We start from the raw sequence: 22,442 nt of genomic DNA, 5'->3' as shown, positions 1-22,442 counted from the left end.
CTTTGTTGCCCGGGCTACGGTGAACTTCGTCAGCTGGTCGGTTACCACTGCGATATACTGGTATCCCTTCGTCTCCGTCCGAGGAAGGGGACCTTTGAAGTCCGCGTATATGCGATACCAAGCTTCACCGACTTCCGTCTTGTGGAGTTTACCCGGTGGTGGACATCGTTGCTTGTTCGTCATAATGCACTGTCGGCATTTCTCAATAGGCAATGGCGTCGCTATTCATGCGAGTCCAAAGTAACAGCTTCAGTGCTTCGATCGTTTTCTCCCGCCGAAATGGTTTCCGGTTTTTCCGTCGTGGAGCGATCGGATGATTTGATTCCGCATAAAGAGTGGTACGACGAAGCAACGTTCCAACTTTGTGTTGATCGTCTTCAGTCTGTACAATACTCCTTGCGCCATCTGGTAGTGTTCCAGATGCTTCGACTTGTGGTCGAGTTTCTCTGGGTTTTCCAGTTCGTCAATGATTTTGCGTAGCTGCGGGTCTCGCAACTGCGCTTTCCGAAGTTCCGTGTTCGGTTCGGGTGGAGGTGGGAGTGTCTCTTCGACTTCCAACTCGTCATCCTCCGCCGTGTTGACGGTCCGAATGGTCGGTTCCGGTGTCTCCGGTGCTGGTATGTTTATGACTCGGACCTCTGTGGTACTCAAGTCATCCCAGTCGGTTATGACGTTGCATCCGGGAGAACCGGTGGAAGAGGGATTTTCGGTGGGTTTTCCTTATCCTTCTTTTTCTTCTTGGAGGCTTCAGACGTCTAAGAGTCCGTACTGTACAGACCTTAACTTCGTCCTTGAAGTCCTCGAAGTTGGGGACTTGATCCAACTCTTCGTGTGGATCTTTGTCTTCACTACGTTCGAGTGGCCATCTCGACAGGGCGTCCATTGTCGCAGAAAACCTGGCTTGTACTCGATGGTTATGTCCCGTCCTTGTAAAGCCAGTGCCCATCTTGTTAGTCGAGGGTTGATGCCAGGTCGGTTCGACTCGCATCGGAGCAGGTTCTGCAGTGCTCGGTGATCCGTTCTTACGGTGAATGGTCCGTGGTCGATGAAGTGCTTGAATTTCTGCACCGCCCATACCACGGCCAAACATTCCCATTCGGTAACTCCATAGTTGAGTTCCGGTCCTCGTAGGACTCTGCTGGCGTAGGCGATTGGATGATCGTCTTGTGAGATCACCGCGCCAAGTCCGGCTCCGCTTGCGTCACATTCGATGACGGTCTTCTTGGTCGGGTCGAACTTCGCCAGTACAGGTGCTTCTGTTAGCGCCTTCTTGATGTCGTTGAACTCAGCCGTGTGGGCTTCCGTCCAATCGAGCTTGATATTTATCCTTCCGGAGAGCTCGTACATTTTTGACGTTTTCTGAGCGTATCCTCGGATGAATTTCCGATAGTAGTTGGCCAGTCCGAGGAACGACCTGAGTTGCCGTTCAGTTCTCGGGCAGCTTTGTTCTGCGATACAGGCCACTTTCTCGTCATCGGTCTGGACTCCGTCTTTGCTGAGGACGTGTCCGAGGAACAGCAGTCTGTCCGTTCCGATCTCGCATTTGGAGGGTTTGACCGTGAATCCAGCATCGCGGAGGCATTCCAGAGTTGCTCGGAAAGCCTCAAGGAAGTCTTCGAACGTTTTTCCGAAGAAGATGATGTCGTCGATGTAGGCGAATACACCTTTCTTCCGAGCTGTAATTTTATCCATATGCATTTGGAAAGTTGCTGGTCCGTTGCAGACTCAAACGGCATACGGTTAAATCGCCACATGCCTTCGGGTGTTACGAAGGTCGTGTAGTCTTTGGATTGTTCGTCCATAGGAATTTGCCAAAAGCCGGACTGACAGTCTACCTTGCCGTAATACTCCATTCCGGCGCATCGGTCCAGTAGCTCGTCCGGGTTCGGTAGTGGGTAGTTGTTTTCTTCGTAACGGCATTCAACGATATAGTTGATGCGAAATGTTCCTACCGTGCCGTCTCCGTTCCGTTTCGCGGCTAAGACGACGGGAAGCTCCATGCAGCCGATGACGGTTCGATGACTCCTTGGTCGAGCATCTCTTGCACGTGTTTTGGATGAATTCACGTCCCTTCCAGCTTGTCCTGGTGGGGTTCATCTTAATCGGCTGTGCACCTTGGACATCAATGGTATGTGTTACCTTTGACGTCTCCGTAAGGTTTCTTCGAGGTCGGAAATACAGTCCGGTAATCCCATGCAACTGCCTCAGTTTAGCTAGTTGCTCATCGGTTAAGTTTTTACCGAAGTTCATGGAGTCGATGATTCTCCGTCGCTCCTCCTGGGATTCCGCGTCTTCCTTTTCTACCTCAGCCGTGTTGGCTCGTGCTTCTTCGACCTTCTGGTCGTCCGTCATCATAGTGAATGCTTCGGCTCGACCCATCGGTGCACCTTTGCGTAAGGTGACCTCTCGATGAGTATGGTTTGCCACCATGACGGTGAATCGTTTCCCGTCATGCTTGGTTACGCCGTCCATGAATTCGACTCCGTCTCGTTTGGGGTCGGATTCACCTAGGTACATAAGTTTCTGGTCCGTGGATACCGGTACGTCCAGGACGACTTCTACCATGGTTACGGCCCGAGGTATGAGTTTGACCTTCCGTTGGGCCCGAACTCCTGTTGCCTCGAAAACTTCGAACTGGGGTTTTGGCTTTATTTCCCGCGTAGGGGGCCATGTCTTCGCCACTTTGTGTGGGAGTTCCCATTCGACGAATTCATTGTTGATTTCCGGTTCGTAGACATCGGCATATTGCATATGGCCAAGTCGTACGCCTTTCTTCAACACCTTCGTTTGGTGAGTCGTATTCTGGATGTTTATCCAGGCCGTGTCGACTTGAGGTCGGATGTCGATCTTGGCTTCGATTGGCCGAATAGGTCGGACTACCCGTTGTAGGGTAGAGAAGTAAATTCGTCTTCTCGGATCCATTGGTTTGGCCGTCCGTACCTTGATCGAACATGTTGACCATGGTGGGAGAGAGACTCGTTCGCTGTTAAAGACAACTTGTCGGTCTAACGCTTTCGTCTCTACGTAAGGATCCAGCTTCAAGTGGTGGACTTCTGGGCATTTGTTGTCCAGGTCCAGCTCGTCAATCGTCTTGACTTTGGCGACTCGTGCCTTCCATGTGTTGAAATGCTCCGACTTCTGTTGGTCGGTCAAGTTAGCCAAGGTCGGTTGTTCGGTTGACAACTGCTGAATGACGATTGTTGGAGGTCGGAAATCGTCTTCCTCCGGTTTACCTCCTCCGAATTCCCACAAAGCCTTAAGTTGGTCGAGTTCCTCCTGTTGTTCGGGGTCGACTGGCTTGGGCTGTTCGGTTTGTTCCGGTTGCTCGTCTATAAATTCTGTGTGAACTATAGACCGCAATGCTGTAGTTAGCCGGACATCGTAGGGCGGTTCTTCGTCCTCCGATGACGAGTCGTCCGAGTCGTTTATGCTCGGTTTATCCGTCTTACAGTATCGGACTGACAGATCGAATTCTTCGTCGTCGTCTTCCTCGGATTCTTCCGAGGGTCGGTTATCGGAGTCCGTGTCCGCCGAATCGCTCGTACTTTGTATGTCCGAGTCGTCCGACTGATAATCTTCGAATTCGACCTCCGATCCGTTTTCGGGGTCGACTTCTGACATGTTTTCGAATCCGACCTTTGTGGTCGGTTCGAGTTGGTCGACTTTATCCGTCGGTTGGGTAGGTCGACTTGCTCCGTCCTGATTCTCAAGATCGGCTGGCTGTGAGCCTATGTTGCTCAGCCATCGGGTGCTCGTCTGTTGGGGCTTCCGAAAGCGATCTACCTTCCGTTCCTGTTGCGGAGGCGACGGTGACGACGGTCTGTCGTCCGACCAAGTTAGGTCGTGATGAGCTTTTATTGCTCGTACTACCTCGTCAATATTGTCTTGACAGATAGCACACCGATAAGGTTGATCGGTTTCCTCCAGGACTACGTTTCCTTGAGGCTTCGCCGGGCTACTCGCAAACTTCACGTCGGTTGGAGTTTGCGGCTTAAGTGGTGGTAACGGTCTAGGAACTTGCCGCGTTATGGCGGTGTCTTCGCCGTACCGTTGCCAAAATGCAGTCGTTGACGATTCTCCGTGCAACCTTACTCGCTGCATGTAGGCGAAGAGTTGAGAGCCTAGTTCCTGGCACGGCATTTCCAGCGGGGGTGGTATAGGAAGTCCGTATTCCATGTACTGTCGATGGATCGGAATTCGTTCATCTTCCCATTCCCATGCTTCCTCTCTATGTCGTTCATGAGGGCGATTACCGGTTCACACGTTTGTTGTGCGTCCAGTATCTGGTCGGGGGTTACCGCTCCGTTCTGTTGCAGAGTGGTCACTATCTCCGACGTCCGTTGGTCGAGAAAGTGTCGAACTCCCGTGAACCAAGTTCGGTACTTTTGTCGTACTTCCTCTCGGTTCATGGCATCCGCGTCAGCGGATGCCTCTGGTATCGGGATAGACTTCAGTACAGTCCTAGCCGGTCGTAGTGTACCGTCGCGTATCCGTTTCTGATAGTGCTCTATCACGTTATGGAGTGCTAGTTCCTCCAGCAGAGTGCGGTTCGTATCCCGGCAATCGCGGCAGATGTTACGTGTGGAGTTCGCCGGGTGATCAAGCCGACTAATCCGAACTTCGTTTCCTACCGTGTCCGATGCCTCTGGTATCGGGATAGACTTGCACTACCTTCGTTCCTTCCTGGTTGTTCCGGAATGTCAGGATGAAGGTGAACTTCGAATGCAGGTAGTCGCATCCGAGTAGCACTGGGATGTCCGCTTCGGTCGGCTGGACGTGAAAAGTGTGATGACTGGTAAAGCCCTGCATTGTTACAGGTGCCGTACAGCAATGAGACACTACGAAGGCGACTTGTCCGCCTACACCCAGTATTTTGGTGTAGTGTCCGAGAGGTTGCATCGTTAAGCCGTTCCTCTCGCAAAACCGTTATTCGATGAGCGAGGTTTCCGCTCCGGTATCCAACATCACCAGTGTGGGCGTGGATCCGACTTGGATTTCGTGTGTCCAAGCTCGAACTGTCTTCGGTTTCTTGTGTGTTCCCTTTTCGAAGGTCACTTCCCGCACCGTTGGTTTGATGGGGATTAACGACACCGGTCCGTGGTCGGTTGGCTGTTGAGTTGAACCTTGTGTGGATTCAACTCCGACTTCAACCACTTTTTGTACCTCGGGTCGGTTAGCTACTCCGTCCTCCGGTATTTCGGCGGTTCCGGACCGTTGTGCCTGTGCTAGTATCCGTTCCTCCATTGAGACTTCTGTTGGCCTCAATGTCGACCACATATAGTCGAGGTTGAGGAATGTTCGAGAGCCAGCTACCGTTCTGGTCGGCTGCTCCTTTGGCTGGGAGAGGTCCGCTTCCTCCGGCCGAGAGTAGGCGGGTACCTGTGCTCCCAATGGGACTGTTTCCCATAGTTCGACTCCTTCCGGTTCTTCGGTGAGGTCGATAGCTGCCATTGTTGCAGCGTATCTAGCCGTTGCGCGTCCGGATGATACATTGGGAAGTTTCTGTTGCCCCGGTGCGTGGATCGGCGTCCCGGTCCTCCACGTCTTGGGCCTCGTCTGGGCTGCTCGGTTGAGTTTATCCTCACCGGCAATCCGGTCCAACTTCCGTGGCCGGGCCGTACTACGTCACTTTGTGTGACGGACGGCGCAGTCGCATTGTTTGCGCTGCTTAGGTCGGGCAATTCTTGCGTTCCGACCTCCGACGTTCCAGCGCCAAGTTGATGCGCTGGGTCGGTTGCCTCGAGTGCCTGTTGCATCCCGGGCCAAGCTTCGACGGTGCCATTGTTGGCGTACACGCCGAGCTGAGCGGCTAACTTCCGAGCCGTTTCCGCCTCCTTTGTGGAGGTCGACATCGCTTTCGCGAAATCCTCCTCGGAACTGTTTTCGTTCAGTCCGAGTAGTTGGAGGATGGTTGCTACCTGTTGATAGCCTTCCTCGATCGTCGTAGGAAAGTTCAATTCGTTCCGGTAATTAAGCGGTTGGTTAGTCGGATTATCCTTGTCCGGTGGTTCGGTCGGATGTTGGAGGTCGAATGAGTCACCGGCGCTCATCGACCTTGGGCGTTTCCCGGAGAGTTACTCCGAGCTGGCCCGTTGTTGGGCGACGCCAAGCCGAAAGGCTGATGTGGCGGTAACTGTTGCCGCCGTTCCGGAGATCCTTGTTGACCTCCACCGCTATTCCTGCGGTTACTACCCGACCCGTTTCCTGGGCCGGTTTGCCGTTTCCGTTACCGGCGCCGCCCGAACCTCCACCTTGTTGGCGTTGGCGCGGGGCGGCACGACCAGTGCATAGTTCGGGTTGGCCGATCCCAACGGTCCTCCGTCTGGTATCGCGTATGCCAATCCTCGAACCAACGGCGATTCGGGTTGTCCTGTACCCGAGTGCCGATGAACGCACATCGTGCTTGGTCGTGATTGCTGAACTTGCAGAAGTTGCAAGTAAAGCTGTCCGCTAACGACCATTGGAGGAACAGTTGTTCCATCCGGTCCACGTAGGTCGTGTATTGCCGAGCACTTTGTTGTGCCTGGGGAGGTCGGTTCCCTTGTTGGTTGCCGCCTCCGCCGCGGTTAGGAAAGTTGCCGCGACCGCGTTTTCCGCCGCCACGTCCTTTTCCGCGACCAAAACCTCCGCCGCCATATCCCTGTGTGGGAGGTGGGCCGTATGCGGAGTATCCCTGGTTAGGGTTCTGTCCGTAACCAAAACCTGTGTTGTTTTGGTTACCGCCCGAGCCATAACCTGGGCCTCCGTAGTTGTTAACGGGGCTCCGATTCCAGGTGCCGGGGGGTTCAGGTTTGCTGCCGCCGCGCTCGCCCAAGTCTGTTGCTGGACTGGTGCTTGTTGCACCGGTGGCGTCGGCGCCGGACTCCGTTGTCCGTACTGTGCCGTTGGAGTTTGGTATCCCGGCATCATGTGCGGCTGATATCCGGTCTGTTGCGGTATCGCCGGAGGTGGAGCCGGTACAGGTGCAGGTGTTGCTGCCCGGACTCTGGCGTAGTCGCCATCGCGTTGTCTGCGCACCTCGTACATTTCCTTGCCATTGACGAAGCTCCGTAAGTAGTCGCGGAACTCGATTGGTGTCGCTGGCATCCTGATTTCCAGGGCTTCCCGTAGTTTGGGTTCGTGGATGTTCTCCTTGAGATGGTACATTATTATTTGATCGGTAATCGTGGGGACTTGGGACTTCATGAACATCATTGCGTCGTAGTACTGTTCCGGCGTTTCTTCGCCGAAACGAAATATCCGTTTGTTAATTCGGGATATCATGTTCACTTCTTTGTTCTTGTCCGCAAATCGCTGCTCGAATTTGGTCAGCCATACGTTGACTGGCCATCCGCCGAGTGGTTCTCCGGCGGCTTCGAGGGTATGCCATTCTTCCGCTTGGCCATCTAGTCGGGCTACCAAGTCGGACATGAAAGTCTGATCGTCTTCGTACCATTGTTGGGCTTGACGATACAGGCTTCGGATCTGTTTAAGCCACCCATGAAGTTTGGTGTGGTCTCCGTCGAACGGCGGTAAGGGTTGCCGACGTCCGTGAGATATTGCTCGTACCAAAGCAACATGTGCCGGGTCCTGTGCCGGAGGAATCAGGTGTGCCACCGGCGCAGCTTGTTGTGCAGCCGGGGCGGGTGGCGGGTTGGCATATGGTACGTGACCTTGTTGGTCTTCGTATGCCCCTGTTGATAGGCTTCTTCGTCGTAGCCGTCGTATTCGTCCTGTTGCGGATACCGAGCCTGGGCCTGGTCTTCGTGACGAGGCCGTTGTGGCTGTCCTCCATACTGTTGTGGAGGGGGCGCTCGATTTTGTCTCGGCGCCTGCGGATAGAATCCACTCGGTTGGTCGTAGACTCTTCCGTACCGGTTGGGCTGTGTTCCCTGAGCCGGCATCCGACCTTGTATTAGTCGGTGTGGGGGCACCCGACCTTGTTGGTCGGAGCTATCCTCTCCGTTCTGTCCGTCCTGCCGCTGGTCGGTCGTGTTGAATGACCGAGCCCTCGCTCGTTCAAAGTCGAACGGCGGGTTCTGGCGGAGAAGTTCGGATTAGGTGGTGGCGGGTCTTCAAGAGACGTTCGGCATCTGTTGCCCGTCTCCTCTCGCGTTAGGTACCGGCGCGTACGTTGTTGTCCGCGTCGCGTACGAGGTGCTGGTATATGCACCGGCAGACGTCGTTGTCGCCGACGTTGGCACTCGCGGTGCCGCGGTCGACGTATTGTGTTCCGGTTCGGAGCAGCCGGAACTGTTGGTGGTTGTGGGATTGTTCCCACGCTTGGGTCGGTCGTTACGACTCCGACGAAGTGGGAGGTGTTGTTCTCCTTCTCCGCCATTTGCTGGTCGGCTAATTCCCACAGGATGTCACTGATCGTTCGTGACGGCTGTTGATCCTGTGCCATGGACGTCCGGTATGAGGAGGTTCAACCCGACTGTTCCCGGTATGAAGGAAGTTCGACCTGGCTTTGTTCCAGGTGCTTCTTCTCTTCCCTCAGACACCGTGTTTCCGTGTCCATCTCGTCCATTTGCCGCATCATCTCTGTGATTGCGGGCGGCTTGTTCGCCGAAGTCGTATAGTTCGACTTCGCGGGCTTCCAGGTAAACGATGCGGCTGTGTTGCGCCTCGTTTACCTTTCCGAGCCTCGTTCAGGTTGTACTCCAGTTGAGCTCGGAGTTTCTGTTCCTCCTTGGGACTTGGTTCAGTCCATGAACCTGGTCGGCTAGCTGAGCGTTTGCTTCCACCAGGTCGACATCGGCTGTCCTTTGGTTAGGAAAGCCCATGTCCCGGCGTTCGCGTCGATGAATCGACGTCCCGTTCTGACGAGAGGAGTTCCATTTCCGACTCGAGTTCGTCGGTTCGTTGCGTTAATCGGTCGATCTCGTTATCGGCCTTCTTAAGTTCCACCACATATCTATCGACTTCGTTTCGATAGACTTCGGCCTCTTCATTGGCCTGGTTGAGTTGCTGATGGAACGCCCCTGCCGCCTGTTCCGACTCGACCAGTGCGGTCTGAACATCGGCCAGGTCTTTCTGTGCTTCTTCGAGCGCTTTGTGCGTCTCGTCGAGCTCCTTTTGGATTTCGAAGACGGCTGCGGTTGAACGTTCCAACATGCCAGTAAGTATGGCGATTTGGTCATCTTCGTATCGACATGGCAGGTCGGCTCGTTTCAATATAGCGTTAAGCCGATCGATCTCCCGTTGTTGGGTGGCGATGGCCTTGTTGGCATCAGCCATGTCTCGTTCCCATTTCCTCCGTTCGAGCTTATGGGTGTCCTCCGAGTTTCGGAGGATCCTTCTGCCGAGTCGACGATTTTGTCCGCCAAAACGATCTGTGATCAGTTTATGGCATCTCGCTCGGAGTAGGTCGAGATCGGTGATCTTTTCGGGCGGTGTTGCCGCGATCCACTTCTTGGCCGTGTATTCGAGTGCACTGGCCTGATATCCGAGGTTCTCTTTATCGGACTTAGGTGGTGTTGTGAAGAATCCGTCCGCACTATTCGGTCTTGATGCGTTTGTTGCCTCAAAGACTTCGTTTGTCGGTGACGGAGTACTACCAAGTTCGCCAGTTCCGAACATTGGTGGTGACAACCTTTGGTTCAGGTCGACAGGTCGACTTTGTGTCGCCTTGGTCGACTTCACCGTTTGTTGAGCTTCGGTTGCTCGAGTCGGCTCGCTTCCGGTTGGCGAAGGTCGGCTCAACAGTGAAATTACCCGTTCGTTGGGTGCCGGCATGTTAGTCGGCGATCCAGCTGGGTGAGGGCCGCTTCGTGGCGGTACCTCGGAATCTTTCGTTCCCGCCGGTGATTTAGTCGACTGGACGGCCACGTCCAACTTTGTGTCGGTTGGTTGCCGTTCCAGGCTAGTCGGTTGCTTGTTACCGACTTCTTTTTCTCCGACCTCTGTGGTCGGCGTCTGTTGTCCGACCTTTGAGTTTGGCGAAATCCTTCCGACCTGTGTGGTCGGTTGGACGTGCCGACTTCTGTTGTCGGTTTTCCATTCCGTTCGAGGTCGGTTGTCTCCGACCTCTTTCGTTAGTGGTAGGTCGACCTTCGGTTGGTCGACTTCCCACCATTTGTTGGTCGGCTTCCCTATCGGTGATTGTTCACCGACTTCTTTGGTCGGAGATTTTCGCTCGACCTGTGTGGTCGATTTCCGTCCGACTTGGTTAGTCGGTATGCCCATGTTGGACGAGGTCGGCTTCGGCACTTCTTCCGTCCTGTTGGGTGATTGCCGTCCGAGCTCGGTGGCCTTTGTGACCGTTACCGAGTCTTGAGCTCTGTGTGAGCTCGACTGTTGGTCGGCATGAGACAATGTGGTCTGCCTGCAGCTGTTCCACATCCCCCGGTCGGGTGGGACGGGGCTGCTACGTCAGCTGGGGCTTCCAGGAATGTTTTATCCCTGGCGTCCTCGAAACTATCGTCCGAAGTTGGATTCGAGTCAGCGAGGAGAATCCGTTCGTTGCGTCTCTCCTTCTTCGGCCGACTTAGTCGAGTCGGTTGAGGACGGCTGACTTTTGTCTCTGACCGGCGTACCGGAGTGAGTACTTTCCGGTCATGTTCGCACGCCGAGAATAGTCCGTGTTGAACTTTCTCGCGTATTCGTTTTTCTTGAGATTCGACATTGTTGTCAATCAGGTCTCTGGTGGAGCCTTAAAGGTTTTATTATTAGTTAAAGAGAAAATCGAACAATCTTCTGTGAGGATGTTCGATGAAATCAGGAACGTCTTTGGTTCAGGAACTTCCGAGTGTCAGAACGTCCGGTGAGATGTTGTTGTTGTTGTTGATGTGTCTGTTGGTGACTCAGTACACAGGGTTAATATACAGTACTATGGTACAGTACAGTACGTTATATAGTAGTACGGTGTAGTACGTCCTATACTACTGTGCTGACCAGTGTGACGTAACAGGTTAAGTGGTCTTGCACTTCTGCCTACGTCACAGAATGCGAGCCGCGTGCAAAATTTACAAAAACGATGAATCACGCCTATGTTAGGCTATGGGAACTTTCCCTGCACTCTGATTGGCTGCTTCTTAAGTACTGATAAGCGGTCGTTATGACGTCACAAGGAAGTTCGAGAATTTTCGCGCTATTTCCCGCGAGAAAAACAAATTATTTTTGCTCGGCTAGAAAGTTTATCTAGTCGGATTTTTGAGTTTTTTAACCGTTAGAAATTAGTTTTATTAATTAAGAAAATTTTCTGATGGTCGAAAGACCGTTAGAAATCAAAAATAAGAGTTTCCGACCTGTTGCCGGTTAGCCTTTGTCTAACTGTCTAGACAGGTTCGTTGACCTAGCAGGTCGGTTCTCGACCAAAAGCAAAATTCCGAGTCGGTTTCTCCGTCGAAATTACTTTTAACCGTTAAAAAGTTAAATTTTACGGATAGAAATAGTTTTCCACCGTTAGAAAATGAAAAGCCGACCTAGTTGCGGCTAAAATCGACCTAGAACCGTTACTTTACCGGTGTCGGTGTCGGTTCCGCTCGATTTCCTCCGTCCGAGGTCGGAAATCCGTCGTTTCCAAGTGAAATCCGCGTGTAAAGTTGCGGGTCGCTGTTCAAAGCGAAGGTCCCCGTATTATTGGATTAATCCGTTCGCGCTGCAGACTCTCGTTCGAGTCTGATCCGTCAGTTGGGAGAATTCCGTGCTGTTGGGAAACGTACTCTTCAATGTGGAAGAGACAGAGAAACTGTGCTCACCAGCTGGGTGAGAATCACTTCAGTGATCCTCGTTTTCCTCAGCTGTAAGACGATCAGATCAGTCGATCAAAGTCAAGGCAGAGATTGCTTCAGCAATCATCTGACAGTGACTTTCAGGTTCCTCACGAGTTCTCCGTAATTGAAGCCTTCACCGTCTCCTCAAAGGTCTCCGTGGAACGAAAACCAGAAAAAGATGCTGCTACCATGTAACAGACAAGCACGAGGAGATCACGAGTGATGCTTTATTGACAAATAAAGGGGAACAATGCTGCGTAATAGCAGGAAAGCAAGAACAAAGCACTGATGGCTAAGCAAGTGTATGCTAGAAAAGCTCTTGAGCGTCCGTCAAGGCGTGAAAGAAGCAACTGGCGGCAAGCACGTGCTGTGTGCCATCAGCTGTGTGATGATGCGCAGACTGGACTCTATCCAACGCGAGCGTATGAACGCTGAGTCATACTGCGAGAGGAACGAGAGAGCAAGTGTGGCTCAGTGTATGCGCTGCGTATATCCGCTTCAGCGGATGAGTGCAGTGCAGCAGCACACGTACGTACAGCGAGAGGTGGTAACGGCAAGCAATGGTGCAAGTACGTCCTGTGTGGACCGTACGCACCAGGCGCAGTCGTACGCCTCTGACTTTTGTCCTGACCGGCGTACCGGGTGAGTACTTTCCGGTCATGTTCGCACGCCGAGAATAGTCGGTGTTAAACTTTCTCGCGTATTCGTTTTCTCGAGGATTCGACATTGTTGTCGAATCAGGTCGGCTCTGGTGGAGCCTCAAAGGTTTTATTAGTTAAAAAAAAAGAGAAAATCGAACAATCCTCTGTGTGAGGATGTTTGATGAAATCGGGAACGTCTTTTGGTTCAGGAACTTCCGAGGGTCAGGAACGTCCGGTGAGATGTTGTTGTTGTTGTTGTTGTGTCTGTTGGTGACTCAGTACACAGGGTTAATATGCAGTACTATGGTACGGTACAGTACGTTATAGTAGTACGGTGTAGTACGTCCTATACTACTGTGCTGACCAGTGTGACGTAACAGGTTAAGTGGTCTTGCACTTCTGCCTACGTCACAGAATGCGAGCCGCGTGCAAAATTTACAAAAAACGATGAATCACGCCTATGTTAGGCTATGGGAACTTTCCCCTGCACTCTGATTGGCTGCCTCTTAAGTACTGATAAGCGGTCGTTATGACGTCACAAGGAAGTTCGAGAATTTTCGCGCTATTTCCCGCGAGAAAAACAAATTATTTTTGCTCGGCTAGAAAGTTTATCTAGTCGGATTTTTGAGTTTTTTAACCGTTAGAAATTAGTTTTATTAATTAAGGAAATTTTCTGGTGGTCGAAACACCGTTAGAAATCAAAAACAGGAGAGTTTCCGACCTGTTGCCGGTTAGCCTTTGTCTAACTGTCTAGACAGGTTCGTTGACCTAGCAGGTCGGTTCTCGACCAAAAGCAAAATTCCGAGTCGGTTTCTCCGTCAGAAATTACTTTTTAACCGTTAAAAAGTTAAATTTTACGGATAGAAATCGTTTTCTACCGTTAGAAAGTGAAATGCCGACCTAGTTGCGGCTAAAATCGACCTATGACCGTGACTTTACCAGTGTCGGTGTCGGTGTCGGTTCCGGTCGATTTCCTCCGTCCGAGGTCGGGAATCCGTCGTTTCCGAGTAAAATTCCGCCGTTAAAGTTGCGGGTCGGTGTTCAAACCGATGGTCCCCGTATTAAGGAGTAATCCTATCGCGCTGCAGACTCTCGTTCGAGTCTGATCCGTCAGTTGGGAGAGAAAGTGTCCGTGCTGTTGGGAATGTGCTCTTCAGTGTGGAAGAGACGAAGAAACTGTGCTCACCAGCTGGGTGAGAATCACTTCAGTGATCCTCGTTTTCCTCAGCTGTAAGACGGCAAGATCAGTCCGATCAAAGTCAGAGCAGGGATTACTTCAGTAATCAATCTGACAGTGACTTTCAGGTTCCTCACGAGTTCTCCGTAGATGAAGCCTTCACCGTCTCCTCAAAGGTTCCGTGGGAAGGAAAACCAGAAAAGATGCTGCTACCATGTAACAGATGTGCACGAGGAGATCACGAGTGATGCTTTATTGACAAATAAAGGGGGAACAATGCTGCGTATAGCAGGAAAGCAAGAATAATAGCCGTGATGGCCAAGCAAGTGTGTGCTAGAAAAGCTCTTGAGCGTCCGTCAAGGCGTGAAAGAAGCAACTGGCGGCCAACACGTGCTGTGTGCCATCAGCTGTGTGATGATGCGCAGACTGGACTCTATCCAACGCGAGCGTATGAACGCTGAGTCATACCGCGAGAGAGGAACGAGAGAGCAAGTGTGGCTCAGTGTATGCGCTGCGTATATCCGCTTCAGCGGATGAGTGCAGTGCAGCAGCACACGTACGTACAGCGAGAGAGGTGGTAACGGCAAGCAGTGGTGCAAGTACGTCCTGTGTGGACCGTACGCACCAGGCGCAGTCGTACGCCTCTGACAGCACTTATTTGATAGCTGGAACCGATCCATAATTATCGAAATTCGCCTGTAATGCGAGCTGTCTTTTTGTGACAATTATCTGAAAAACTATGAAGTATGCACCGCAACGAAGCCTTTAGAATACGGTATTAACTAAGCAATCTAGTAACGTAAATACCGCTACAGTAAATGCCGATTTTGTGAAATTGTGTGTAAATTGTAACCACCGTATAATATATACCTGCATCTCCTAATTTACTCGTAATACGGCGGGTGGGCTGGTAAAAGCATCGCGGTGTTTTGAGACTTGCCCGCGTTCGACTCAATTCGACCATTATTGATCCCTCCGCAACACTGCATGAATAGGAGACCATACGAAGATTTCGCAGTTTCACAGGTGGTAAACGTAATCCTTGTACAGTGTACTTGAGCATTTCTGTTCCAGTTTGTGACTTTGCACCTCTTCAGCTTTTCAACTTTTATACGAATATCGCACTGACTAACGATATGATTTTAACGTTAGACGATCCATTTACTTCTTTCTGCACCTAAAACTGTTAAAAGAAATGCAAAACGAGAGAATTCTGAAGATCATATTTGTTGGACCAGCCAGTTCCGGAAAATCGTTGCTTGTGAATATCTTATCCCAACAAATTGATATCACGAAAATATCCTATCGTCCCACCAAGGCAGTTCGAATAGTGGAAACCGATGTACGATGAGAGCGGCTTATTGCGAGCAGATACAGTAATAAAGATAATGTATAAGTACCAGTGCAGATTTAACGTTTCTTTCGTTTGTGGTAAATTTTAACTCAAATTTATACCGGAACAACATAACGAGCTTTATGAATACATATCAACATATGTATTCATAAAACATAAAAATATTTAAAATTAAAGAAAGTTTTGTGGCTAGCTAAGTATAGAGTAACCACTGCTGCTCTTTGAAAAAAGTGCTGTAACCACAGCAGAACAACCACGCAGTGAATCAGTGCAATTAAGTGGATCCATCATCCAACCAAACGTTGTGACCAGAATTCATGCTGTTACCACTTCATTCATACAGGTCAAAGAAATCCCCAAAGAAGTTTCGATTCTTCCAAAAAATATCGGGATCCAACTTTGGGATTTGGGCGGGGATAAGCACAATCAGCAATACTGGAATTCCGCTTTGTACAACGCCGATGGCGTCGTTCTGGTGTACAATGCTGACCGCCCTGGACAGGACAGGGAGCTGGAAACTATTGCCTACTTTTTCAACCAACGTCCCGAAAATGCTATACTGAAACCAGTTTCGGATTCCCGGTGTTTTGTGATCGCCAACAGCCAGCGTCAGCAAGATCGTTACAGGAATGCAGATAAATCACTCCTGCCATCGTCAATCAGTAATAAATGTAAGTCATCCAAAACAGTAATAGCGGAAGGCTTATCGATACTTTTAAAATCTGTTCAAAAATTTTTTAAATGGATTTTGATTTCAACAGTTAAAGAAATCCACTTCAACGACCCGCGAGACGATGTCGAACGCATACAGAAAGAGTTCCAGATTTTCGTTAATAACATTTACACGGAGATCTCAACAGGGCGAAAGTAATAAAAGCTGCAGTGAGCATTGCACAGGCTTAAAACATTTCTGTCTAGAAAACCAAAATTAATTTCCTTCTTCGATTAGAAATTAGAATGCATCATGCAAAGAATAGTGCGTTATGAGAGTTTAAACCGTACATACCATTTCAAGATTAAATATTTATAGTATCGTCTGCTCATACATGATTCTGCTAAAGCCCGGAGGAGGAACGAACTGGAAGTTTGTGAAATAAAAATCAAGAATGGCATCGCGGTCCACAAAAGCACACGGAAAAACAGTCCCTTTCGGGCCCCGGACAGAAGTGTTGAGCGGCTTTCCATTAAGATGGAAACTCATCTCCACATGATCATAGGCGACACCCTAAGTAGAAAAGCGTAAATTTTCCACCAGTGATTTAGGAAGAATAACAGCTATCAAATAACACAGATATACTAGTAAGTGTTCTGCTTACCGCTGTTAATGTTTATAATAATCATACCTCGTGTGAAGATTTAATTACTTATGTTAATATATAGATATTTACAAGTTACAAGTAAGCAATAGGAGCCACTGGTCATATTGTATATTTGTATGTTTTATAACTGTCCAGTGTCCTGAAATGCAGTGGCTTCAGTGCTCTGAATGCCAGTGCATCACATAGAATACGTATTCCTAATTTTCCATTCAGTTGAAATTCAACTTTTAAATTTTATTATGAATATAGATATAAATAATTTTAAATGAACGAAAAATGTATCTGTATATCTATATCCGTATCAGTACTTACATTTTTTACTAGCGCATTCATGAAACAAAGCTTATGAGAAGGTTTAAAATGCTCACAAAACTGGTGTATCCCGAAATCTCAAGTACAAGCTCCTCAAATACGAATAAAAAAGAAATAATACTTCTACAACTGCCGCAAAGTGACGATGGATCACCCATCACCAAAATTAAGACGTATGGTGCTTACCACAACGTCGCTCTCACGTGGAATCTCAGGAACTTGGCCAATGATTTCGTTATTATGGTAAACTTTTCCGTCTTCTCTCAGAACCCAGCTAGACGTATCTGTGCCGAACGGGATATTGTTAACATTTATCGAGCCCAGGGAAAGCCCTATTCCCCATTGTCCATCCCTCTGGATTTTCACTTCGAAGTACGCCTTGTCTTGGTTGACGGAAGTCGTGGCGATACAGCCACCGGATCCACACAAACGACTCCCATTTTTTATTATCACAACTTCATCACCTGTATATAAAGAGTTGTAACCAATGCAAAAATGCTTTCATAGTCAAAGTGCGACAACGAAGATCAGAACGTACCCATCCGAGAGGTATCCAACGACACCGGGGGATGCACCTGGAGAACAAACTGCGCTTTGTCTGCATCAGGATCGCTGCAGAATCCATACGATTTACAAAAATTGCATAGTCCGAACATTGGTACTAATTACATCGAATCTATCAAGCAACAGCTGTTCCACGGAACCCAGAGTTGCGCTATCATTCGGTGATTTTCGTATAACGATGGTATCCGAGATGATGAGATCTCATCAGCTCAGTTTACGCACATAGCCCATAGGTAGAAATTTGACGCAAATAGTAGATTAGCGTGCCCAACGGTAAAGCCTAGGGTACACAACTGTCTGCAATACGTGAGAGTTTGCCCCTGCATCAGTGCTCGATAAGCTACGCGCGCTTCGGAGTCTCCTCGCTGCTTGCACTTCAAAGGCTGCAGCCGTGCTGTGATTAATTTTGACAACAACAATTTATAACATTAGAACTAAAAATAAAAAAACGCTAAACTGTAAAAGTTTTGGTTGGTAGAACTACAAAAGTATAGTGTTTCCAGTTTTGCGGACGTTTGCCAATTTTTGACTGATTTTCCCTGATAACAGGCAAACTGGAAAACATATTTTTATCAACAGAAGTAGTGTATGACGCTCATGCTCCGGGAAACCGTAACTGTGGCCAGCTGTCTACGACTGACTCTTCCTCTTATTAGTCTTGCCATTTGGTTCAGATTCAGAATCCTGGATGTGCCAGTTCCTACTAACAGAAAAACCTAGGATAATTTTTCCCTTTAAAGATTCAAGTTGATTGATGATCCCGTACGGTAACTGTTGTTGTAACAAGAGTGCTTAAACCATTCCGACAATGAGTGCAAGTGCCAGTCAGTCAGTATTTCACATTGGAGATGTGAAAACTCCGCTCGGAATCCAGACGTTTTTATCCGCAGACTCTCTTGGATCATCGGTCTATGATCAGTCGCTGAAGAAGGACGCTGTATACTGGCCGATTAATACGTTTGCGCTTTTGTTTTCTCAGGCGATTGATTATTATCAGCATCGTGTCGATACCGTGCGCCAGCTGGAAGAGAGGTTGTCTGCTCTTGGCGCACAGGTTGGCTCGCGAATGTTGGATCACTTTATGTATAACCACCAGAAGACCAAGCGCGAGCAACGCGTATTAGCAATGCTTGTGCTGGTGAAGGGGCCTCTATGGAAATATTTGTTTGGCAAGGATGCCGACCAGTTGGAGCAGTCGAATGAAGCCGAGGGGACATATTACATTATTGAGAAAGATGCTGTAACCAATCGGTACATTTCCGCTTCGATTACAAAAGAGAAATCCACTACGGTGGAGCGAAATTGTGGAGCTTTCCTGGCTGGTTTGGTACAGAGTTTCTTAACAGATTCTGGATTTGCATGTGTTGTCAATGCACATGCACATAAAGGAACGACTCTGGTGGTTGATTTTGACAAAGCTGTTATTGCCAGAGAAAAAACTTTAGAATCCACAAAATGATTGACATTCGGAGAAACTATTACTCGTACAGAGCATGCGTTTTCAGCCGAACCAAATGTTTTTTGCTCTTCGAATATTGTGATTGAGTTTTGTGTTTACTAAAAAAATTGTGAAACTTATGTGTGGTTTGGTGCTGTTCTGGCGCAAGTGTTACTTGTATCGCATTTTGGGAATACATCATTCACTAATTTAAAAAATGTACATCATTATTTTTAGTTATCTATAATACAGTTTTGTTAAGTACTGTAATTTATTCAATCTTTCTGTCACATACAAGTTACTTGAAGCAAAGCAAAGCACCCATTGACCGCCGCGAATACGGTTTGGTATACATCAAACATTTTTCGTCTACTAAATGTTGACCTCCCTTTTGTTTGGGTTAAAGTAGCTTTTAAGTGATTGCCAGCATTCATAGTACTTTTCATCCAAAACTTTGCACTCCTTATTCCCGTAAGCAGTCACAGCCAGACTTAAAGAGCTTTCGAACATGAAAGCCATTGTTCCATCCGCTACTCTTTCCGGCTTCAGGTCGGCTCGCGATGCTTTCTCGAACGCTGGACCATCTGGGCCATGCGGTGTTCCCATGCTATGCAAAGATGCACCACCAGGAAGAAAGCCCCCTTCCTACAAGTTTGTTTGGATCATTCTTGTTATATCAGTACTCCAGCAAAGCACAATATAATGGTACATTTCATGTCGTTTACTAACAGCAGGCTTCTCATAATCAACAGAAGTTCTGATGACAAGTTGCTGACCTTTGCTTCGTAATTCCCATGAATCAGTCCCATGAATTCGCTCATGCAGTTTCGGTGGTAATACGGCGGACGAAAGGTGTGTTCCGCTACGCCCCAGCGTGGCGGGAAAATGACGAAGTCAGCGATGGCGGTGCCCGGCTTCTGACTTGGACACGTCAGTACAGTGAATATGGAAGGATCGCAGTGGTCGACCGATACGGTGTTGATGACAACGAAGTTACTGAGGTCATATCTGTAGGGAACGTAGTTGCCATGCCAGGCCACGACATCAAAAGGAGAATATTTCTGTAAACAATAAATGCTTATGGCCATGGATCTGGGTCTGATTCTCTAGCTTAAATCTGTCACTCACCTGCGTCGCAGTGAATAATGCACCCTGGAATTTGTTTATGATTTCGAATTCAATTTCCCTTTCCTCGTACCAAGCAGTTGGCGCCCAAAAATCTTGTGGGTTAGCGAGTCCGTTGGCACCTTTGTAGAAGAAACAAGCAGAAAAACATAAGTGTTGATTCATCTGCTGAGTAGACCGCTACTACACCTGATTAACAGATATTCTAGCTACTCGCTCAGTTTAATCCAGAGCAGCTAAACCGAAAATTCACACGTTGGCTGCAACGGTTTACATTACAATCTGCAATAATAATACAGTTTGTATATGTAAGGTTTCTTCTACAACTAATTATTAAAATTTAATCTCAACCATAATTGTTTCATATTACAAACTAAATATCGCCATTTCCGGTCATTTATTAGACACGACGGTGATGAAACGTGATAAACGACAGTGCCGGCAAACATGCGAAGATGATCATGCAACACAATCTGCAACTGCAATTGTGCAGACTCATACCGATGGGACCAAGGTTTGGCAAGATGAAATGATTGTCATAAACTTCCAGCACGTAACCACGAGATTCCTCCTTAATGTTAACGGAAAAGCGCATTCCTTGTTGAATCACACAAATTTCATTAGGAGATACAGTCATTCTGCCAAATTCAGTGAAGACTTCCAGTGACCCTAAAGATGTTGCAAATGTGGCTTTTCAGTAATTAATTCTCACCACCATTTACCGTCATTTCAAAGTATGTGTGCTCAAAAGTTGATAAACTGGTTCTATACCTAACTGAGGAACAATCAGAAGGTCACCATCAGAATTGTAAAAGGCTCGGTTTTCGCTCATGCTGGTGTTACAGGTGTAAATGTAAACAGCGCATCCATTCCTGCTTTTCGGGTCACCAGCACAGCAGACTAAAAAAATCTCTTTCAAGCGAGTACAGTTACTACAATAAAATACTAAAATAAAACACAATAAAATACTAAAATAAAATACCTACTCATAAGATCAAAACTACTAAGAAACACCAATATGCTGCTGCCTGTATAATTGTTGCATTAAACTATTTAAATACAGCACCCGCCATCCAGCAATCAAACAAATTCTTTACCAGTACGTAGGCCATCCACGAAATCCGTTTTGTCTGACTTCGCTGGTAAAGGAAATGGCATCCAGCGAAGCTGATTTGGATTCGGTGGAACATCCTTCACGTCATACGTGACATATTTATGCGTATACGGCTGCACAAAAGTTGACAGTGTAAATGGTTAGCATGCTCTCAAAAATTGGCATAGATAGATAGAGTCATTTCTAGCTTTCGTGCAGTTTTATTTTGCAGTGTGGTCACTGGGCAGTGGACACATTCTCTGTATTATCTACAGGTTGCAAATTATACAGCCAGAAGTTTAATCCAGATATGATTAATGAAGCTAATATTAAATTCAGTGGTTGCTGTCTTGTTAAAAATTAGCAAATAAATCAAATTTTCAATGTACGTATACGGGCATATATAATTTTTATAAACCGGTAGTATTCGTACCATGTACAATACTGCACTGCAGAGCCAAAAAATTTAAAATGCGGTGTGCTGTTTAGTTTTCGCTGTGTTCAGACAAGGATGATGAATGTTCGATTGTATGGACACAAGAAAATGGCAGCAGAAAAATTTAAATGTTCTGTTAACTATTATACCTTGACTATTATACTTATACCTTGAATAATTATTAGTTACTGATATACCTTGAATGGTTTGTGGATAACCGATGGCCGAATGCGATAGAACCATGTTCTTTGGTTGTGTTCTCGCGGTGCGGTGAAAGCGGTTCCTGATAGCTGTTCGGCGTATAGGCCGTACGGGCATACCTGCGGGTTGTTTTGTTTTTCTGGTAATGCACCAGGACATCGACTGTCTTCGGAGCGGAAGTAATTTCCGAAACCGGACTGATACTGGAGTTTGGCCGTTGTCATAATATACAAACAATAATTTAACTTCAATGCGTGCCCCTAAAGAACTGGACAAAGTACTCAGCTAGTACATCCCGATAGCAAGTGAAACCACATTGAAGGAAAGTAGAAACGAATGGAACATTATTCACTTCCGTAATATGTAGTCGCCACGAACCACCTCTTACATTGTATGTATTAAATGCGGTTCGCGTGTTGGTTGCAATCTTCACCTCACTTCGGTGATTTAACTGATAGTTCCTCTCGATTTGTACTTACACGGGAAGTTAGTGTTGGTTAAGTCTCGCGATAATTACTGTACGCACCGGAACATACTATGCAGTTTGCAAAGATAGCGATAAAATTACCTCGATCAAATCTCAAACTACAGTACTGCGATCTTATCTCTTGCACAAACTTCATATAGGTGTCACAGAATTACTAACCAAACTCGTATACCTCGTAAATAAATCTAAATGAGATTATGGTTAAGACCTTAAAAAGCTTGCGCTAACGTTAACGATGTAATTACATAATTACTGTTTTTCGCTGTAATTTTTATGTCTTGGAGCTATCTACACCACTGTTACGGCTCTAATATCTATATTAGACAGACGTGGAAGAGATGATGTATTGTACCACAGTACTTTAATTTTACTTACTAGGCGTGCATACAGTATGCACAACGCTGCGTTTTAAACTTTGGTTAAAGCGTCAAAGCGAAAACTACAGTATAGATTTGTTCAATATGATCTTCACAAAATGAATTAGCAATATTCAATCAAATTTACATTATCTGCACCACAATACTGCAGACTGATCAATGCACTTACGCAACATCGTACAGCATCAACAAATAACGGAACATACCGGCCCACGAGCCATG

General features: G+C 47.9%; 4 protein-coding genes across 7 annotated transcripts; 2 read left to right on the top strand and 2 right to left on the bottom strand.

Moving 5' to 3' along the window:
• Nucleotides 1-14,226: 14,226 nt before the first annotated feature.
• LOC129591881 (intraflagellar transport protein 22 homolog) lies at nt 14,227-16,460 on the top strand. Of its 3 annotated transcripts, XM_055487745.1 has the most exons (5): nt 14,227-14,258; nt 14,667-14,856; nt 15,212-15,539; nt 15,630-15,750; nt 15,899-16,460. In XM_055487745.1, exons 1-4 carry the CDS (start codon nt 14,254-14,256, stop codon nt 15,737-15,739), a joined length of 633 nt encoding a protein of 210 aa, XP_055343720.1. In that variant the 5' UTR covers nt 14,227-14,253; the 3' UTR covers nt 15,740-15,750; nt 15,899-16,460. The 3 variants fall into 3 exon arrangements, with proteins under 3 accessions (XP_055343720.1, XP_055343728.1, XP_055343712.1); XM_055487753.1 differs by lacking the exon at nt 15,630-15,750; XM_055487737.1 differs by having other exon boundaries at nt 14,229-14,258; nt 15,630-16,460.
• LOC129591899 (SPRY domain-containing protein 7-like) lies at nt 15,050-17,288 on the bottom strand. Its single transcript, XM_055487768.1, has 3 exons — nt 17,038-17,288; nt 16,686-16,963; nt 15,050-16,093 (listed from the first exon to the last, which is right to left on the bottom strand). The coding sequence occupies exons 1-3, from the start codon at nt 17,153-17,155 to the stop codon at nt 15,893-15,895; spliced, it is 597 nt and encodes a 198-aa protein (XP_055343743.1). The 5' UTR covers nt 17,156-17,288; the 3' UTR covers nt 15,050-15,892.
• Nucleotides 17,289-17,443: 155 nt separating this feature from the next.
• Nucleotides 17,444-18,842, top strand: LOC129591873 (trafficking protein particle complex subunit 5-like). Its single transcript, XM_055487724.1, has one exon. It carries the CDS (start codon nt 17,872-17,874, stop codon nt 18,520-18,522), a length of 651 nt encoding a protein of 216 aa, XP_055343699.1. The 5' UTR covers nt 17,444-17,871; the 3' UTR covers nt 18,523-18,842.
• LOC129591856 (homogentisate 1,2-dioxygenase-like) lies at nt 18,754-21,816 on the bottom strand. 2 transcript variants are annotated; one of them, XM_055487706.1, is made up of 7 exons: nt 21,353-21,816; nt 20,724-20,853; nt 20,398-20,526; nt 20,128-20,295; nt 19,630-19,748; nt 19,278-19,562; nt 18,754-19,146 (listed from the first exon to the last, which is right to left on the bottom strand). In XM_055487706.1, exons 1-7 carry the CDS (start codon nt 21,578-21,580, stop codon nt 18,874-18,876), a joined length of 1,332 nt encoding a protein of 443 aa, XP_055343681.1. In that variant the 5' UTR covers nt 21,581-21,816; the 3' UTR covers nt 18,754-18,873. The 2 variants fall into 2 exon arrangements, with proteins under 2 accessions (XP_055343681.1, XP_055343689.1); XM_055487714.1 differs by lacking the exon at nt 20,724-20,853 and having other exon boundaries at nt 21,353-21,487.
• Nucleotides 21,817-22,442: the final 626 nt, after the last annotated feature.

Source organism: Paramacrobiotus metropolitanus, unplaced genomic scaffold, assembly GCF_019649055.1.
Source record: "Paramacrobiotus metropolitanus isolate TYO unplaced genomic scaffold, Prichtersi_v1.0 Parri_scaffold0000003, whole genome shotgun sequence".
NCBI lineage: Eukaryota > Metazoa > Tardigrada > Eutardigrada > Parachela > Macrobiotidae > Paramacrobiotus > Paramacrobiotus metropolitanus.
Note: the sequence above shows the minus strand (reverse complement) of the source record. Positions and strands in the feature narration are given on the sequence as shown.

What these genes read in the sequence shown, in the direction of transcription:
- LOC129591899 (XM_055487768.1), bottom strand. Translation starts at nt 17,155, where the DNA reads ATGTTCGGACTATGCAATTTTTGTAAATCGTATGGATTCTGCAGCGAT. An exon ending in GTTGGATACCTCTCGGATGG is followed by an intron (nt 16,964 to 17,037) that starts GTACGTTCTGAT and finishes CTTTATATACAG; the next exon opens with GTGATGAAGTTGTGATAATA. An exon ending in CACGTGAGAGCGACGTTGTG is followed by an intron (nt 16,094 to 16,685) that starts GTAAGCACCATA and finishes TTTTCTACTTAG; the next exon opens with GGTGTCGCCTATGATCATGT.
- LOC129591856 (XM_055487706.1), bottom strand. Translation starts at nt 21,580, where the DNA reads ATGACAACGGCCAAACTCCAGTATCAGTCCGGTTTCGGAAATTACTTC. An exon ending in TTATCCACAAACCATTCAAG is followed by an intron (nt 20,854 to 21,352) that starts GTATATCAGTAA and finishes ACTTTTGTGCAG; the next exon opens with CCGTATACGCATAAATATGT. An exon ending in ATGGGAATTACGAAGCAAAG is followed by an intron (nt 19,147 to 19,277) that starts GTCAGCAACTTG and finishes ACAAACTTGTAG; the next exon opens with GAAGGGGGCTTTCTTCCTGG.
- LOC129591881 (XM_055487745.1), top strand. An exon ending in TTCGAATAGTGGAAACCGAT is followed by an intron (nt 14,857 to 15,211) that starts GTACGATGAGAG and finishes TCATTCATACAG; the next exon opens with GTCAAAGAAATCCCCAAAGA. An exon ending in ATCGTCAATCAGTAATAAAT is followed by an intron (nt 15,540 to 15,629) that starts GTAAGTCATCCA and finishes TGATTTCAACAG; the next exon opens with TTAAAGAAATCCACTTCAAC.
- LOC129591873 (XM_055487724.1), top strand. Translation starts at nt 17,872, where the DNA reads ATGAGTGCAAGTGCCAGTCAGTCAGTATTTCACATTGGAGATGTGAAA.